This window comes from Pristiophorus japonicus, chromosome 11 (genome assembly GCF_044704955.1).
Source record: "Pristiophorus japonicus isolate sPriJap1 chromosome 11, sPriJap1.hap1, whole genome shotgun sequence".
NCBI classification, from domain to species: domain Eukaryota; kingdom Metazoa; phylum Chordata; class Chondrichthyes; family Pristiophoridae; genus Pristiophorus; species Pristiophorus japonicus.
Genome location: NC_091987.1, coordinates 33,833,446 through 33,852,094, shown reverse-complemented (window position 1 = coordinate 33,852,094; position 18,649 = coordinate 33,833,446). Strand labels below are relative to the sequence as shown.

The window sequence follows — 18,649 nt, the reverse complement described above, 5'->3', positions numbered from 1 at the left end:
ACTCTTAAAGGGGAGTCTGCTTGGTAGTTGTTACAAGTTGCTAAAAATTGGGAAATTTGTCTGCTTATTTGTTGCTTTTTTCTTCACTAAAGCAATTGTGACTTTTTTTAAACTGCAGAAATATCTCTTTATGGGTGTTTTCCAAAGGAATTCTATATGGCCAAATAGCATCTATGATATTCCACTGGGCATATCACTTTAATCATACCTGCATTCAGTGTGTTTTTCCAAGGTACAATGTGTTTCTTCTATTTGCTAACCACGTGCTGCTTTCTAAGTGCTTTCCCAGGGAGGAGAAAGGGAGATGATTGGCTACTGGGTGTCAACGTGCACCTCCAGGGATGGAGATGGTCTACTGCTTGTTTGTGTAAGTTCAGTAGATGGTTCTGAAACTTTAGGTTCCACATGTATTGATGCATTGGCTCCTTGGGATTGTATGCCAAACAACACAGCTGGAATCACTTGAAAGTGGCAGCTGGCTTTAACAGAGGGAGAGAAAGATCTCCATCATCCATGCCAGCTCTTCCAATTCTCGGACTGTTGCGCATTGCTTCAGTATGTCCAGAGATTTGTGTGGGAGCTGGATAATAATGAGGTTTTTGAGGCCTTATGTGATGGCTCTCAGTCTGATTCCCCAACATTTTGAATCCAGGCATGGTAGACTGATGTCGATTGAAACCTTGTATCTCTAAAGCAGCAATCAGAACATTTGTTATGGAAGCTATATCTAGTTTCCAAGTGTAGGCAGTGACATAAAGGAACATAGGAACAGGAATAGGCTCTTCAGCCCCTCAAGCCTGTTCCACCATTCAGTTGCATCATGGCTCATCTGTACCTGAACTCCATTTACCTGGCTTTGATCTATATCCCTTGATACCCTTACCTAATAAAATTCTGTCAACTCAGTCTTGCAAATTTCAATTGATCCACAATCCACAGCCGTTTGGTCAAGAGAATTCCAGATTTCCACTAACCTTTGTGTGAAAAAGTATTTCCTGATTTCACACCTGACTGGCCTAGCTCTAATTTTAAGATTCTGCCTTCTTGTTCAGAATTCCCCATCAGCGGAAATAGCTTCTCTCTATCTATCTCATCCTTTCGTCATTTTAAACACCCCAATTAAATCACCCCTCAACCTTTTAAACTCAAGGGGAAAATTGATGCTACCTGTCCACATAATTTAACATTTTAAGCCCTGGTATCATTCTGGTGAATCTGCGCTGTACCCCCTCCAAGGCCAATATATCCTTCCTGAGATGTGGTTTCCAAAACTGAACCCAATACTCCAAATGGAATCTGACAAGGCTCTGTACAGCTGAAGCATCATTTCCTCACTTTTGTATTGCAGGCCCCTTGAGATAAAGGCCAACATTAGCTTTTTGGATTAGCTTTTGAAAATGTTGATGAATCTGGTTGATCTTGTATATTGCCTATGCCCAACACAGAGACAAAGGGAATCCTATTCAGCTGTGCCTAACTGAAACCAATTTATAAATCACCATCTATCTGAAATCATTTTTTAAATTTCTTTATCTGACAGAGGGCAACAGCTCTGTTGTACATTATTGATACAGACGCTAGGCCAGATGCACACACATGAAATAGTATTTGTGAGTTTGACAAGGCAACACGGGAGGCAGAGTCAAGGCCCCAGGAAGTAGAGGCAGACTCAAGGCCTGGGAGTGAATCCTTTCCTTCCTGAATTTGGACTGCTTCTCCCTCCTAAGTCTAGGCCTTGGGGGAGAGGTAAGCCGAGGCTTAGAAGAGAGTAAGCTGCAAAGTCAACATTCATGGAGCAGCCGGAAAGGGAATGACCAAAGACACAGTGAGACTTGCCCCAGAGTAACCTAGAGTAAGTAGCAGCTACGAACTCCAGGAACAAGAGATTTGCTGGAGTGGGAAAGCCAAAGGCAGCAGCAAGCACAATAAGGTCCCTAGTAACTAGGTAACCAAAAATGCAGTCACTTGTTTACAAGGCAAATGTTAAACAGATATACAAAAAAACAAGTCTCCCTCTCTCTATATTTATTTGGAGATAAATACCTCACAACAAATTAGGGATAATTTTGTAACTTGCCAATTTTAGTGGGGAACATTGCACATTGGAACCACATATAAGATATTGAAATATTAGGTACACATGAATTTCTAGTCATTAATGGTTAGAAAATCATAGGCAACAATACCTACATTTCCAATACACTACCAGCTGATGAGTTATCCTGCAAGGAGCACAATTACTTCAACTAAATCTACTCTTCAAAATTGAACTATAAATACCAAAGTCAGAAACTTATATTCAACCTACCAATAAATATTTGGTGAAGCTGTTGAGGTCTCAGTGTCAAACTGCAATCCTTCTCCTCTTGAAGTGAAGATGGGACAGCATTAAGACCATCCCTTGCCTGTTGTAAATCAATTGAAAGGAGATCAAATGTGAAGGGCAAAACAGTTACTCTCCTCCCCACCCAAAAAACAGCACCAGTAATGTCTATGAATACATTATCCAACCACACTGCTGAGTGGCTGCACGCCTGAGCAGGGGGTGCAAAATTGTTAGAGGCTAGCACCACTTAAAGCTAGCCTGCACTACTGAAAGCCAGCCTCCACCTCTTAAAGGGGAGGTGCATTGTGGCTGGAGCAGGTGGTGGAAGTCATTGTGGAACTCATTCTGATGTGGAAAAAGACTGAATAATGGTACAACATGACAGAGAGCGGGTTCCAAGAATTTCTGACGCTGCACCGGTGGCTTTAGTGGAGGAGGTGGAGAGGAGGAAAGATGTCCACAGGGGCCAGGAAGCCCTCCACACAAACTCTCAGAAGACAGTGGGACCAAATAACCGTGGCGGTCAATGCCCAAGGATCTGGATGCTGTGCTGCAAAAAGTTCAATGACCTCACACGATTGGTCAAGAATAGTGAATTCATCTTCAAATGCTATATCCCACCAACTTCACCATTAGCCTCAGCAACTGCTAAATGCACCACATCCCACCACACACCCTTTAACAATATCAATCATTTATAGCTTCCCTTCACTCTCACAAACTTAGCACTGCTGCAAGTCTCACACCCACACTTCACAGCTTGTACACACTGCCAGCTATTCAACCATGACAGGCACATCACCCAAACAGATTGCACCACAGTCACTGACACACTTCCCTCTTTCTTGCAGGACAAGGAGGTGCACAACTGCAGGCAACAGGACCTAACTAGCAGGGAGGAAGGTGCTCGACATCACTGGAACATCCATTGCTGAGGCTGTGGTCAGCGGCGAGGCTGAAACCATATAAAATGGCAGTATGCTCATGCCTAATTCTCCTTCTCACATCCCACTTCCCCCTCATCCCACAATCTCTTCTGATTTATAAGCTGCAGATGGTGTAAGCATGCACCTCCTACTTTCCCTCCTACCTTACCACAACCCTATCCTTGTGCCTTTCTCCTATCAAATACCCAAGAACTGCAACCTGGTCAGACAGTGGTGGAACAGCAATAGGTGGAAAAGCAAGAAAATAGTGATGATGAAGAAACAGCATCACTCGATTTCACGCTCGCAGCCAACAGCTCAGATACTGATACTGTATATATGTAGAGGATAGCTTAGAGGCGGGATCTGCACATGATGACACACCGGGCATGAGTGGCCTGCAGCCAGGGAACGGGGCAGGGATAACGCAGAGGCAAGCTCACCAGAGGGAGAGGTCACACATAGGTTCTGCTGCAGAGGACATAGATGAGCACTTCGATGGGGCAGGCTACAGAAGAAGGTTGATGGGTATGCACAATGAAAAGCATGCATGCAATGTCAAAGAGCATGGAGAGAAGTCTGGCGCCAACCTGGCACAGGGCTTTGTGCAGAGCTTGGAGCCCATCCTTTCCAGCATGGAAGTGGTGGCCAACTCCATTAACACTCTTGTGAACCCAACCATGACGCAGTATCTGATGCCCAATGTCTCAGCTTCCATTGCAACACAAGCAGAAGCCACCCAACATCTGCGTGCTACAGTGAAAGCTCAGGCTGCTCTCGTGCAAGCTCAGACTGCTTCCATCATGGTTGCAGATACCATTGTTCAAAGGGGCTTTCAGGTTCTCACAGCAGTCCAGAAATCTACTCCCAATAGATTACTAGGATTGCGGAGGCACCACCCTGGGTGAGTGGCTCTCATATAGCTGGTTCCATGCTGATTGACATGCTGTTCCCTCATGATGGTGAATCTTGGCACCTACTCTGCCAAGTACCGCATAGCTCCTCCAGCCCAGGCAGTGGAAGCATTGTTTCAGCACACCAATGGTCTGCTCTATCACATTTTGTGTGGCAGCACGGCTCTTGTTGTATGGATACTGCCCACGTGTGCATGGGTTGCGCACCAGAGTCATCAGCCATGTCGTCAACGGATAGCCCTTTTCACCCAGTAGCCACCGTCCGGTTTGTCGTGGTGGCTCAAATGCAGTTGGCATAGTGGTGAATGAAGGCAGAGAACCAAAACTGCTGCCACAATACTGGGCATTCACCTGCCTGATTTACTGCGAATAGTTGCCCACCAGCTAGACGTTGAGGGAGTGAAATTCCTTTTGGTTGCGGTATATCTCAGAGTTGACATGCAGTGCCCACAAAGCAACATGCATGCAGTCAATGCTGTCCCGTGCTATGGGGATGCATGCAATCCTCACATAGCTGCGTGCTTGCTCTACCTGCTGCTCTCTGGCAAGAGAGAATGAAATGTATTCAGTTCTCTTGGAATACAGAGCCTCAGTTACTTCCTTTATGCAACAGTGTGCGGCAAACTGGGAGATGTTGCAAATATCTCCTGCTCCAGCCTAGAAGGAGCCCAATGCATAAAAGACAATGCGGTCCTCGTCCTCCTCTGAGGTTGCAGTTGTGGCTACTGAGGACGTCCCTACTGAAGCGCAGACATCTCACACAATGTTCCTTACTGAAGTTCAGGTGGGAGAATTGCTCCCTGAACACCCTGGACAAATATGACCTCCTGCTGAGAGTCCTTCTCCCCCTCGTCCTCCTCCCTCTTCTAACAGCTTGCCCTGCTCTGTGTCATCTCTGTTCATTCTCCCAGTCATGCATATATTCCAAGGGGAATGCCTACTAGTGCGCCCATGTCTGGGAGCAACTAGTTTGTGCAAAAGTCTTGAACTCGAGAAAGTCCTTCAGCACCTGCACACCATTCCCTGTAGACTTTAGCAAGTTTAAAGAACTCGAGAAAGCACCAAACACTTGTACAATTGAAGCAACAGCCAATAGAAATCAATCAGCAACTAAGCTTTAAATAGCGCTGGTGGGGGGGGGTCCTTCCAGCTGCTGAACACATGTTCAGCTGTGCAAGCTTAAGAGCAATGAGCTCCAAAATGGCAGTGCTGACGTGAAATCAGCGTTACATGCTGATTGACGTCATGATCTGCCAACTCTGCATACCTCCGGCGGACGCTCACTGCATGCCCGCTATCACCCTCACCAATATGGCGCCCAGTGTGACTTGCACCAGAAGTCTGCGTGCATGCTGCAGATGTCATTTTGAAACAAAAACAACACTCATAGTGCCGAAAAAGCGGGCACTACTGATCCCAATTTTACGTCCATTTGAGGCACAATTATCAAAAAAAGGAGAAAATAAGCATTATGCCACATGTGTAGATTCCAAAAATGAATGACATATTTTAAAGTTAGAAATTACTGTAACAGCAGCAAACATTTTCTGTTGGTTTTCCCTTCTTTATTTTAATTTAACTAAGGGGCATTTCCCAAGTATTTGCTCACCCAATAGCTCAACTGATTAAGTCATTGAGTAGCTGAGTCATAGATTAGTAGGTCCTAAATTCCATTGTTTGTCTGTACATGAGCTAGCAGATTTCAGCTGAACAATGGTAACCACACTCAAATTGGTCACAGAATTAATTCCTGGTCCTGAAGTAGGGTTGCAACTCTGCTTGGACATATTCATGGTGGTTTCATCACTTGATCTCCTGCCTCCAACTGCCCCATCCCCATTGGCCGCCCAACACATCCATCCTCACGGCGCACCGCCTTCCCACGCCAATTGGGAAACAAACAGACTCTTCATTATCCGATTGGATAATTCTTGACTCTCAATCAAACAGCGTTTTCTCCCATCTCCAATATTTTTATAACTAATAAGCAAATGTGTTCAAAGAAAATGAAAAAAAACATTTTTAATGCCCCAATGATTTTTCTCCCAGGTTGCTCGCAACAGTATGCTGGAGATTAATCCTTAAAAGGGTTGGCAACCCTATCCTGATGGCTATGCAACAAGCCCTGCTGTAAGTGCAGTGTGGGGATATAAGATTAGAACAGGAGAATACTCATCTCTGTTGCATCCCTCTCTTACCGCCCCTCTCCCCCACCCAGAATATCCTGCTAACACTTGCTGTTGCAACTCACTTTTGAAGAATGGTCACTTGTGCTCATGGAACCTTCATCACTACATGTCAATCCCTTGAGAGAAGAGTTAGAGAGAATAAAAAAATTAATGATAAAATGGAGGACAAAATACAAAGGCACTTGGGGTTTTGGTAGCAAGCAAGGGTATCATTCACTTACTGATTCAGCATTTCTAATTATAATATAAGCAAAATACTGCAGATACTGGAAATCTGAATTTAAAACAGAATAGCCTGGAAAATACTCAATGGTCAGGCAGTATCTGTGATGATTGGGGAGAACTGGAGAGAAAAAACACATTTTTCTTTCTGTTCCAGTTCTTATAGAAGGTCATCGACCTGAAAAGTTAACTCAGTTTCTCTCTCCACAGATGCTGTCTGACCAGCTGAATATTTTCCAGCATTTTCTGTACGTATTTCTAATAACATTACTGCCACATCTTTTTATCTTATTTAAGTGGATCTTAACTGGAACTAACTTACCGGTCTAGCTGTTGAATCGCCATCTCTGACTGTAGGCTTACGTGTTCTAATGGGTTGGCCCCTACTTTGTTGAGACCATCTTAGTGGACATTTCTCTTCAATTATATCTTTGACTGAAAGTTTTGGAGAGCGCAGTCCTTCTGCTGATCTCATACCAATATCTTTTGCATTGTTATACTCTTCAAAGTTTCTAAAGATATAGAATGAATACATTTTATAATAATGGTGTAGTATATATGGTAACATAAATGTATCACAATAAGGGTCAATTGCAGATAATATAATTTGCAGAACTTAAATGTAAATTGCACTTAATGGGGTGAATTTTTCGGTCCTTTGTGCTCCATTTTTCACCCCAGAGGGGCAGCAATTAGGTCTTCTGGGCGAGCGGTCAGTCTCCAGTGCCTTGCGGGGGTTTTCGGGGCCAGTTTTATGGCATGCAGAGCAACATCACCCGGAAGAGCTGCGCCAGTTTGCAACAACCCTTTTTGCGGCACTGGCACGCTTTTTGACTCCCGCCCGAATCGTACACCCCGCAGCCACTACCTTGGAAATCGGGCGCTTCAACCTATACTGACTGCAGAGGTAAGTAATGCCGTCCTAAAGTAAATGTGATTGTTTTTTTCTTTTAATTTTTTTTTGCGATTTATGTTGTGGTGGTGTAGACTATGTATTGCGAATGTTTTTGTGGGGTTTTTTTTTAGGTTTTTTTCTCACCAGGCGTCTCTCGGAGCGCTCCCGGTCCAGCTCTTTAGCTCAAGATTTTCCCATGCTAACACCCTAAGAGAGGACACTTCCCTTAGCGCTGCACCTCTTGACTCAGGGCGCAGCTACCCAATTTTGATGACTGAGGTGCAAACTGTTCTCGGACGCAAACTTTATCACCCCGCCACCATTACTGCCCCGAAATCATCAAAGCCGAAAATCCATCCCATAGTTTTTGAAAAATCCCAGTTACTTCCACCTCATTTTCCCAGAGAAATTCCTTTGTCTTGCTACTTGATCCTATTCATTAAAAAAATTATGACAATAATGCTCTAAAATATTCCATTATATCTTCAATTATCTTCTGCGGAGATAGTTGAATTAAGAGCATAAAGCTGCCTTCAACATAGCAGCAACATGAAAAATCCCAGGTATAAATAAACAATACTAAAATTCCTAACACAAACCAAAGGCACATATATTAAAGTGTAAGCCAGGTCATTGCCTCCAGCAGCTGATGTGAGGCATTGACTCATGCTATCCCTCAAATATTATGGACTGAGGACACGAGACAACAGCTCAGCATTCCAAAAAGAAACTTGCCAATAATGCCCCACCTTCTAAATGGACCAAGCCTCCAACTGGAGGGATTCGGCGGCCAACCGGCATGCTCTGCCAGTCAATTGCACAATAATTAAAAACTGCTCTGTATGTTGATCGCTCTTTATATGAAGCAGAACCAATATCAGTCCTAAATTTACCTTAACTAGTTTGAACATATGGCAATTTATCTTACTCTCACAATTTAATTGAAAATAATTCTGGGGGTTACCTTTTCCATGCTGTTTACAATCTTGTATACCAATACAAGATAACCTCTTGGATGTTTCTTTTCAATTATGGAGCCCAAGTTTCTTCAGTCTTTCCTTATACCTCAGACCTCTAGGGGACTAGGGGATCAATTTTCCCCAAGCCCGTTTTCTGGCATATTGCCACAGTTACGCCCGTTTTTCTAGGCCAGAAATGCACCAGAAATAATTTGCCAAAGTTTCCCCCCATGTATAATTCAAGTTTGGCGCCGCGCAGTGTGTCCAGTCGCCTCAGGGGGTTGAGCCTGCAGTCTGCGCCAAAAAACGATGCTGCACCTTCTGCTCATTTTTAAAGAGCCAGTGTGAACGTATTGGAAAAATCGGAGCTGCAATACAAGATGCAAGGACCAAGAATTTCTTACAGGAAGAAGTGGAGGCACTAGTTACTGTGATTGAGAACAGATGGCAGGAGTTGGACCCCAGCCAAGGTCACATAAAAGTTCCACCCAAAGAAATGAAGAAACGCTGGAACCAAGTTGCAGAAGATTACTGTGCAATGGTGACCAACACGAGATCTGGAGGCCAGTGTAAAAAGTGGCAGGACCTTGGTCAAGTAGTTAGTGTAAGTAAAATTTTCATTTATTCAATGGAATTGCAATTGTAAATGTGACCATCTGTATGTCCCACCCAGCAGAAAGACACCCTCTCTAAAAAGTTAGGTTTTCATCTTTGCAGAGGAAGGTGGCACATGATAAAAGGGAAAGAACTCGAACAGGAGGAGGCCCGACAAATCTGCACCCACTGACTCCCTTGGAAGAGAGGGTCGATGCTTTGATGGGTCCTGCCTGGAAAAAAGCAATCAGTACTGCACAAGCTGGGCCCACACTCGAGGGAGAGGGTAAGTCCTGCAAATTCATCATGGTCCTTCAAATCAGCCTGCTGCCTGGCCTGCAATGTGCGAGCCTACTCATGCCACCCACCCTGCTCCCTCCTCTGCTGCTAACCATTTGACTGTTCTGTTACCTTTTGCAGAACTTGAGGCCAATCCTGATGATGCAGAAGATTCAGACACTGACGAGTCTAACAGGAGAACATCTTCCAATCCAATCCTCCAGACCAAGAACATGGGGGTGAGGGGGAGGGGGAGGGGTTGAAGCTGTATGAAGCTCCCATTTTGTACTGACTTTGGAGGAGGTGCCGCTCATGGAGGTGACAGCCCCTTCCATGACGAGTGGTTTGAGTGCTGGTGGGACATTCCATGGTTTCACACCTTCCGAGATTGCAGGTCCCAGTAGTGTGCTGCAGCGAGGCACACCCAGGGCCCTATCTTCTGAGATTGTGGGTCCCAGTGGTGTGGTGCAGCAAGGCACACCCAGGGCCCCACCTTCTGAGGTTGTGGGTCCCAGTGGTGTGGTGCAGCAAGGCACACCCAGGGCCCCACCTTCTGAGGTTGCGGGCCCCAGTGGTGGGGTGCATCGAGGCATACCCGTGGGGAGGAGGGGAAGGAGAGCTCGACCGCACTCTCTTGAGGTGCAGGATCTAATAGATGTGGTTCAGATGATGTCAATGAGTGCGGAGAACATTGACCTTACCCGATCACTCCTGGACGCCATCAGTGGGGTGAGTGATGAGGTAGCGGGACTGTCGGGAGGAGTAACAGCAATGACACGAGAAATGGGAACGATATCCAGGACCATCAGTGAGGGAATAGTAGCCATGAGGGAGGGAATGTCAGAGGTAGTGCTAACCAAGTCACTGACCATGAGGGACGGAATGTTGCAGGTAGTTCAGACAGTTTTGCTCAACATGAGGGAGGGAATGTTGCAGGTCGTTGAGACATTGTCAGGGCGCATGAGAGACAACATGTTGGAGTTAGCTGCTGCAATAAGGGAACATGCCCAGACCCCTCGCACATTGACAGAATCACCTGTCACTCCCACTCCAATCCCCACACCAGCCTCTGAAGAGCCCAAAGCCGGGACCTCCAACTTGCCGCCTGGGTCCTCCAACTTGCCGCCTGGCGCCGACGCCCCCACGCTCAACAGCTGCGCACTACCCGAGATCTTAGAAAGAATAAGCTTGGTACCAAGACAAGAAACACTGCACCACCGCCTGAGGTGCAGTGGTGGTGGAGTGTCCAAGAGCAAGCGCAGCGGGCGGTCTTAGAATAAGGTGGAGGAGAGATGGGTGCAGCCTTTCTTTGCTGTTGTTGTTTTATTATTATTATTGTTGTTACTGTTGTAACTGTTCTCAAATTAAAAGTTTTTTGTAAGTTATGTAAATTTACAAGTTTAAAAGTTTGTATACTGATCTTAAAGTTTTTAAGTGATCTTAAAGAGTGATCTTCAAGTAAAGTTTGATACAAAATAAATTTCTTAAAGTACAAAAGAACTGTTTGTTAAACTTTTGAATAAAATATATTTTACATTAAAACTGAATCATGTTCCATTAACACAACACAACATTACGGAACAGCTCCAGACAGTAAACATGGTCCATGTGGAATAGTTGTCACTGAGCCCACAGGCAGCAGTAAAGCGTTCACAGATGAGCTGCTAGCGCAAGGCTCGAGCAATCATTAAAGGGGCACGATGGCCCATCCTCCTCCGCTGTCGTGCTCCACCCTCAGGCACTTGCATGGCTTCCTCATCCTCGCCGTCCTCCTCCTCCTGCTCGTCATCTGCATCTTCCACATCATTATCATCAGCCACTCTCACTGCAGATGGGTCTTCCACTACCAGGTGCTGCTGCCTCATGATGGCTAAGTAATTCAGCATGCAGCACACAACAGTGAACTGACTGACAATCTCAGGGGAGTACAGCAAGTAGCCTCCAGAATGATCAAGGCATCGGAAACACTGTTTCAAGATGCCAATGGTCCTCTCTATGATGCTGCACGTCGCAATGTGCGACATGTTGTAATGACGGTCAGTTTCCGTCTGGGTTAGGCGTAGGGGCATCATGAGCCAGGTGGCGAGGCCGTACCCTTTGTCTCCCAGCCCTTCTGGCTGCTGCTGCTGAAACATGGCAGATATAACGCTACTGTGTCGGATGAACACATCATGGGTGCTCTCAGAGTATCTTGTATCGACTGACATGATATGATGCATGTCGTTACAGACGAGCTGTACATTAATGGAGTGGAAGCCTTTTCTGTTCCTGTATATCTCGGAATCCTCCAAAGGTGCTCGCAAGGCAAGGTGGGTACAATCAATGCAGCCCTGTACCTTTGGGAAGCCAGCAATCCTGGAGAAGCCCAGAGCCCTGTCATGGATTGCTTGAGCGGTCATGGGGAACTTTATGTTGTCATTCCTCCGTTCATACAGTGCAGCCGTTATCTGCCGAATGCAGACGTGTTGCATGTTGAGAGATGGCGCACACATCCCCAGTTGTAGCTTGAAACGAGCCGGAGACATAGAATGAAAGTGCAGCTGTAACCTTCACTTCAACTATCAAAGCAGTCCTCCTAATGCTTCTAGGTTGCAGGTCTGCTTTGACCAACTCACAGATCTCAGTTACAACTTCTTTGCAGAAACGCAGCCTTCTGACACAGTCTGCATTACTCAGGTGGAGGTACGAACGCCCGAGGTGGGTAAGGCCTCCTGCCCAGCACCCTACGGGCTCTGATGTTCCTGATGCGATAAAGTTGAATCAATTGTCTCCCACGTAGCACCATGATGCAGAAGACTCGCACAAGGTATGGCATTGTCAATATTGTCCCCATACTTAAATGTAACCTTTGAAAGAAGCTCAAAATGGCAGGAAAGCAGGCAGGCAGGACAGCTTCGCAGTTCTCTCTCTCCCCAAGGTCTGTATGGATGGACCACACCCAAGGTCTTGTGACTTTCCCTCCCCCCCCCCAACTAATTTCAGTCTTGTGACTTCTCCTCTCTCCACCCCCCTTAACTAATTACTGTCTTGTGACTTCCTCCCTTCTCTCTCCCCACCCCCCCACCCCGCCCCCGCACTCATTGCAGTCTTCAGAAGCCTTCCAATCGGCACCTCGCTCCCCGGTCTCAATGCAGAAGGCTTCCGATATGCACCTCTCTGCCTGGACTTGAAGCCTTCCAATCAACGCCTCGCTCTCTCTCCTCCCCTCCCCCCATGGCTTGTTTGCTGGCTGAGCCACGAGCCCGTGTCCGGATGCGGGGCCGATTCTGCCGGCCAAAGCTATGACCCTCCAGCCCTGCTTCAAGACATTCGGTGGTGGCTTGTGAGTGAGTCAAAAAATGAGAAAACTTCTGAAATCCAACAAATTTGCATTTACTACGTTGACAGGTAAAAAAAGTTGAACTTTATTATTGATTTTGACAGTGTTCTTGACTCGCTCCAAAATCTTCGATTTAAAAACAATGGCAACTGTCAGCACCGATTTGTCAATATGCGCTGGTTTTCTTAAGTGCCCAGAAGGTTTTTCGGGAGTGGCCAGATACGCCGACCTAGGAGGAAAAATGTTGGACAAACTGCGAAAAATTTTTAAAACCGGCGCAGACATGAGGGAACTATGATGTAAAAAAAAAACTGGCCTAGAAAAATCGTAACTAAGTCAGTTACGCCGGCACAGGTCGCAGGGGAAAACTTGGAAAAAAATACGCCAAAAAAACGGCGCACGCCAAAAAAAAGGTGCAAATGACCGGGGAAAATATCTCCCATCTGTCTTGGTGACCAATACTTGACACAGTACTCAAGGTATGGTCTGACTAAAGTACTATGCAGTTTGATCATAACTTCTTTGATCATAACACTGTAGCCCCCCGACCTGCAAGAGAACAGCTCTGCAGATATGACTATAAAAGAGCTGGAGCAGCGGGCCCGGGAACATCGTGGCCCACCGACCTGCGAGAGAACAGCTCTACAGGTCGGGAAGTAAAAGAGCTGGAGCGGCATACCGCTTCAACCTCCAGCGCGAGCTGCTCCAAGTGTGCGACGATTTTGAGATGGGCGACTGGGTGACATCATCAAAACCCTGGTTGCCATTATGGAGCATGGGCAGCAACATCGGCAGGACCCAGGTACAGAGGAGTGGGAAGGTCGGGGCGGATGAGCGGCGAGTGCTTGTGGCGAGATGCGGTGAATGTTTGTGGTGGAGTAGTGGCGACAGATCGTGGCGGAGGTACGACAGATGAGGGTACGGGGCCCAGAAGAGCCGAGGGCCCAGGGGCAGGGCGGTCCAGCCCACACTGCGATGTGTGCGCGCGCTAGGTCCGTGCAGCAGAGCAGGTCTCCAGTCGTTTTGGTTAATCCTTGTCACTGGACCAAGACCGAGCTCTGCCAAACCCGTATGGTGGCTGGTGTGCAACGGTCACTGATATGTCCTTATTATACCGTATAAATGCACACGAGGCCCATACTTGAGAGAAGGTCACTCTGTGACCAGTTACCTTTATTACCAAGACCTCAAGTGATGAAGATGGGTGGAGCTTCCCCTTTTATAACTGAAAGTCCAGGTTAGGAGTGTCTCCCACAAGTTCACCCCTTGTGGTCAATGTTCTCAAGGTGTACAACTTAGGTCAGCTTATACACGGGTTACAATGACAGTTGAATACATGACATCACCTCCCCCCCAAAGTCTTATTGGGATCACAGGTTAAGTCTCTTTGGTGGTTTACGCTCCCTTGTAGAGCACCTGAGTTAGGGCTCCGGTTGTTGGGCGCTGGCCTGAGTGTCTGCTCTTTGCGGTGTCACAGGCCTGTCCGGACTGCCCACAATGACTGGGTTCTCCTCCACTTGGTTCCAGTGTTCGGTCACCTGTGGTGGAGTAAACTCTATGTCATGTTCTTCCTCTGCTTTTCTATGGGGTTGCTGAACCTCCTTTTAGTTTGATCCACGTGTTTGCGGAAGATTTGTCCATTGGTAAGTTTAACTACCAAAACCCTATTCCCCTCTTTGGTAATCACAGTGCCTGCAAGCCATTTGGGCCCTGCAGCGTAATTAAGGACAAAGACAGGGTCATTGACATCAATACAACGCGCCCTCGCATTCCTGTCATGGTAGTCACATTGTGACTGACGCCTGCTCTCAACAATTTCTTTCATAGTAGGGTGTATACGGGATAACCTGGTTTTGAGCGTCCTTTTCATTAGCAACTCTGCGGGTGGAACCCCTGTGAGCGATTGTGGTCGGAATCTATTAGCCAAGAGGAGGCGTGATATGCGGCTTTGTAGGGAAGCCCATTGGATTCTGAGCATCCCGTTTGATTATCTGTACTGCTCGTTCCGCCTGGCCGTTTGAGGCCGGCCTGAAAGGTGCCGTTCTGACATGGTTAATTCCATTGCCTGCCATGAAGTCCTGGAATTCAGTGCTTGTGAAGCACGGGCCATTGTCGCTGACCAAGACACCGGTAGACCATGGGCAGCGAACATTGCCCGTAGACTTTCTACTGTGGCAGAGGATGTGCTTGAATTTAAAATGGCACACTCGATCCATTTGGAGTAGGCGTCTACTACAACCAAAAACATTTTTCCCATGAAAGGACCTGTGTAGTCCACATGGATGCGTGACCATGGCTTGGCGGGCCAGGACCAGGGGCTAAGGGGGGCTTCCCTGGGTGCGTTGCCCAGCCGAGCACACGTGTTGCACCTGCGAACACAAAGTTCCAGGTCTGCATCTATCCCTGGCCACCAAAGGTGTGACCTGGCAATTGCCTTCATCATGACAATGCCCGGATGCTCATTGTGAAGTTCTCTGATAAACAGCTCTCTGCCCATCTGGGGCATGACTACTCGGTTTGCCCACAGTAGGCAATCGGCCTGAATCGAGAGTTCATCCTTGCGCCTATGAAACGGTTTAAATTCCTCAGGGCATTCCCCGTATGAAGCTGCCCAGACTCATTCAGGACACATTTCTTAACTAAAGACAGTAGCGGGTCTTTATTTGTCCAGACTTTAATCTGACGGGCTGTCACAGGTGAGCCTTCGCTTTTGAAAGCTTCAACAGCCATAACCATCTCAGCATCATGCTCAGTTGCCCCCTCAGTGGTGGCTAGTGGGAGCCTGCTGAGTGCATCGGCGCAGTTTTCAGTGCCCGGTCTGTGCCGAATTGTGTAGTCATAGGCGGCTAACGTAAGTGCCCACCTCTGTATGCATTCGCATTTATGGCCTTGTTGTCAGCTCAGCTCAAATTTCCTGCCAAACAGGTACTGGTGCATTTTTTTTACTGCATATACACATGCTAGCGCTTCTTTTTCTACCATCCCGTAGTCCCTTTCTGCCTGGGATAGACTTCGGCTGTAGCTGACCATTGGCATTCATATGCAGCAACACACACCCGACCCCATAGGACGACGCATCATACGTTAAAACAAGTTTCTTACATGGGTCATATAACGTTAACAGTTTGTTGGAGCATAACAAATTGCGTGCTCTATCAAAAGTCCTTTCCTGGCCATCCCCCGAGACCCAATCGCGACCTTTGCGTAGGAGCACATGTAGCGGCTCTAAAAGCGTGCTCAATTTGGGAAGAAAGTTACCAAAATAGTTCAGGAGCCCCAGGAACGAATACAGCTCTGTCGTGTTACGGGGTCTGGGTGCTCTCTGGATCACTTCTGTTTTGGATGCAGTAGGTCTAATCCCGTCTGCTGATACCCTCATCCCCAGGAATTCTACCTCGAGAGCTAAGAAGACGCACTTCGCCTTTTTCAGTCGCAGCCTTACCCGGTCTAGTCTGCGTAGCACCTCCTCCAGGCTGTGGAGGTGTTCTTCAGTATCACAACCCGTGATGAGGATGTCGTCTTGAAAAACCACCGTCCTTGGAATCGACTTGAGGAGACTTTCCATATTTCACTGAAAGATCGCGGCGGCCGAACGAATCCCGAACGGACATCTGTTGTACTCAAACAACCCCTTGTGTGTCGTGATGGTGGTCAGCTTCTTCAACTCACTCGCCAGCTCCTGGGTCATGTAAGCTGAGGTCAGGTCCAATTTTGAAAAAAGTTTGCCAACGGATAGCGTCGCAAAGAGGTCCTCTGCTCTCGGTAGCGGGTACTGGTCTTGGAGTGACACCCGATTGATGGTGGCCTTGTAATCACCACATATCCTGACCGACCCATCCGCCTTGAGCACCGGCACGATCGGGCTCACCCAGTCGATTGAATTCGACTGGTGAGATGATGCCTTCCCTCAGCAGGCGGTCCAATTTGCATTCTATCTTTTCACGCATTACGTACGGCACCGCTCTGGCCTTGTGGTGTATTGGCCTGGCTTCCGGGTTTATGTGAATCACTACCTTGGCCCCCATGAAAGTGCCGATGCCGGGTTGAAATAATGAGTCAAATTTGTCCAGAACCTGTGACCATGATACCCACTCCACAGAAGAAATTGCATTGACATCGCCCCATTTCCAGTTCATGACAGCAAGCCAACTCCTCCCCAGTAGTGCGGGACCGTCTCCCGGGACAATCCAGAGTGGCAACCTGTTCTCCAAATCTTTGTGGGTCACAACTACCGTGCCACTGCCTAGCACCGGAATGATCTCCTTTGTAAATGTCCGTAGCTGCGCGTCAACCGCCGATAATTTTGGCCTCCTGGCCTTGGACACCCACAACTTGTCGAACTTTTGACACTCATCAGAGACTGGCTGGCCCCAGTGTCTAGCTCCATTAATACTGGGATGCCATTGAGGAGCACTTTCATCATTATCGGTGGCGTCCTGGTGTATGAACTGTATATGTGCTCCACATGAACTCGCTGAACTTCAGCTTCCAGCGATTTCCCCCAGTATTCATTTGGCCTCGTAGGGCTTACATCGGGCCCGTCCTCCTCGTACATCAATCTGGCTGCAAGCTTCCTGCACATACAAGTGACCGCTGATGTTGCAGTTTCTGCAGGTACATTGCTGATACCTGCAAGCTCTGGCTGGGTGTTTGCCTCCACATCTCCAGCATGAGCTGGAGGCCCCATTGTTGGAAACAAAAGGTCCATTACCCAGTCGATCGTCTTTGACTGTCTCTGTAACTGTTCTTAAGTGCACCATTAACAGGTGTTGATAGCCCCATTACTGGCCGCACTGTTCATTGCGATGGCATGAATCGCCGTTCAGCTAGCCATTGTCTCTGTTGAATTCCCCCTTTGGGTTCGACTACATGCTGGGGCATGTCTGATTGCCCTTGTCTGCCTAGAGAACTGTGTGCTGGGTTAACAATGTTGACTCCCTGGTCGTTTGCTGCATTTGAGCCAAGATTTTTGTCATACATCATTTTGGTCTCTTCCTCCCTGAGACAAATGTCTGGGCTCTCAGAGCTGCCGCTTCCAAGGTCAAGTCTTTGGTCTCAATCAGTTTCCTGAAAACCCCAGCGTGCCCGATGCCCTCAATAAAAATGTCTCGCAGCATCTCCGCTCTGCATGCATCTGGGAACTTACATAGGCTTGCCAGTCGCCGGAGATCTACCAAAAAGTCTGGAACGCTTTGCCCTTCTCGCCGCCGGTGCATGTAAAACTGGTGTCTCACCATGTGTATGCTGCTCACCGGTTTAAGGTGTTCCCTGATCAACTCACCGAGATCTTCGAACGTCTTGTCCGCCAGCTTCTCTGGCGCTAGAAGGTCCTTCATTAGGGAGTACGTTCTAGATCCACAAACTGTCAGGAGATGAGCCCTGCATTTGTCGGCTGAATCCTGTCCCAACCATTCCTTGCTGTAGTCTCTCAATAAAGTCGTCCCAATCATCACCAACACAGTACCTCTTTTCTGTGCTGCTAGTGGCCATGCTCGCGTGGTTTAAATCCCAGTTTCTCATCGCCAATGATATGTCCTTACTATACAGTATAAATGCACACGAGGCCCATACTTGAGAGAAGGTCACTCTGTGACCAGTTACCTTTATTACCAAGACCTCAAGTGATGAAGGTGGATGGAGATTCCCCTTTTACACCTGAAAGTCCAGGTTAGGAGTGTCTCCCACAAGTTCGCCCCTTGTGGTCAATGTTCTCAAGGTGTACAACTTAGGTCAGCTTATACATGGATTACAATGATAGTTGAATACATGACAGTCACCACACGTTAAAAAAATTCACGCACAGGCATCTTCCACCCACTCAATTGGAGTTCAGGACTGGAACATCAGGTCCTTCATCGAAAAACCTGTGAACTCGTGGAAGCAAGTCATCCTTGTTCGAGGGACCACCTGTGATGATGATGATGATGATGAACTTCTTTGAATTTAAAATCTATTATATTAGCTATATTGTTCAACATTCTATTGGCTTTACTGCTCTACAATGGTTGGACATATTAAGCACCAAG

General features: G+C 47.2%; 1 protein-coding gene across 5 annotated transcripts in view; it reads right to left on the bottom strand.

Annotated features, from left to right (window-relative positions):
* The window catches only part of LOC139276009 (cilia- and flagella-associated protein 47-like), a 1,107,008-nt gene that overhangs the window by 956,481 nt on the left and 131,878 nt on the right, over nt 1-18,649 (bottom strand). For all 5 annotated transcript variants that reach the window (XM_070893331.1, XM_070893333.1, XM_070893335.1 and 2 more), the window contains exons 12-14: nt 6,900-7,089; nt 6,418-6,471; nt 2,309-2,405 (exon numbers count right to left, since the gene is read on the bottom strand). In XM_070893331.1, coding sequence (XP_070749432.1) covers nt 2,309-2,405; nt 6,418-6,471; nt 6,900-7,089 — 341 coding nt within the window. The remainder of the gene's footprint in view (nt 1-2,308; nt 2,406-6,417; nt 6,472-6,899; nt 7,090-18,649) is intronic.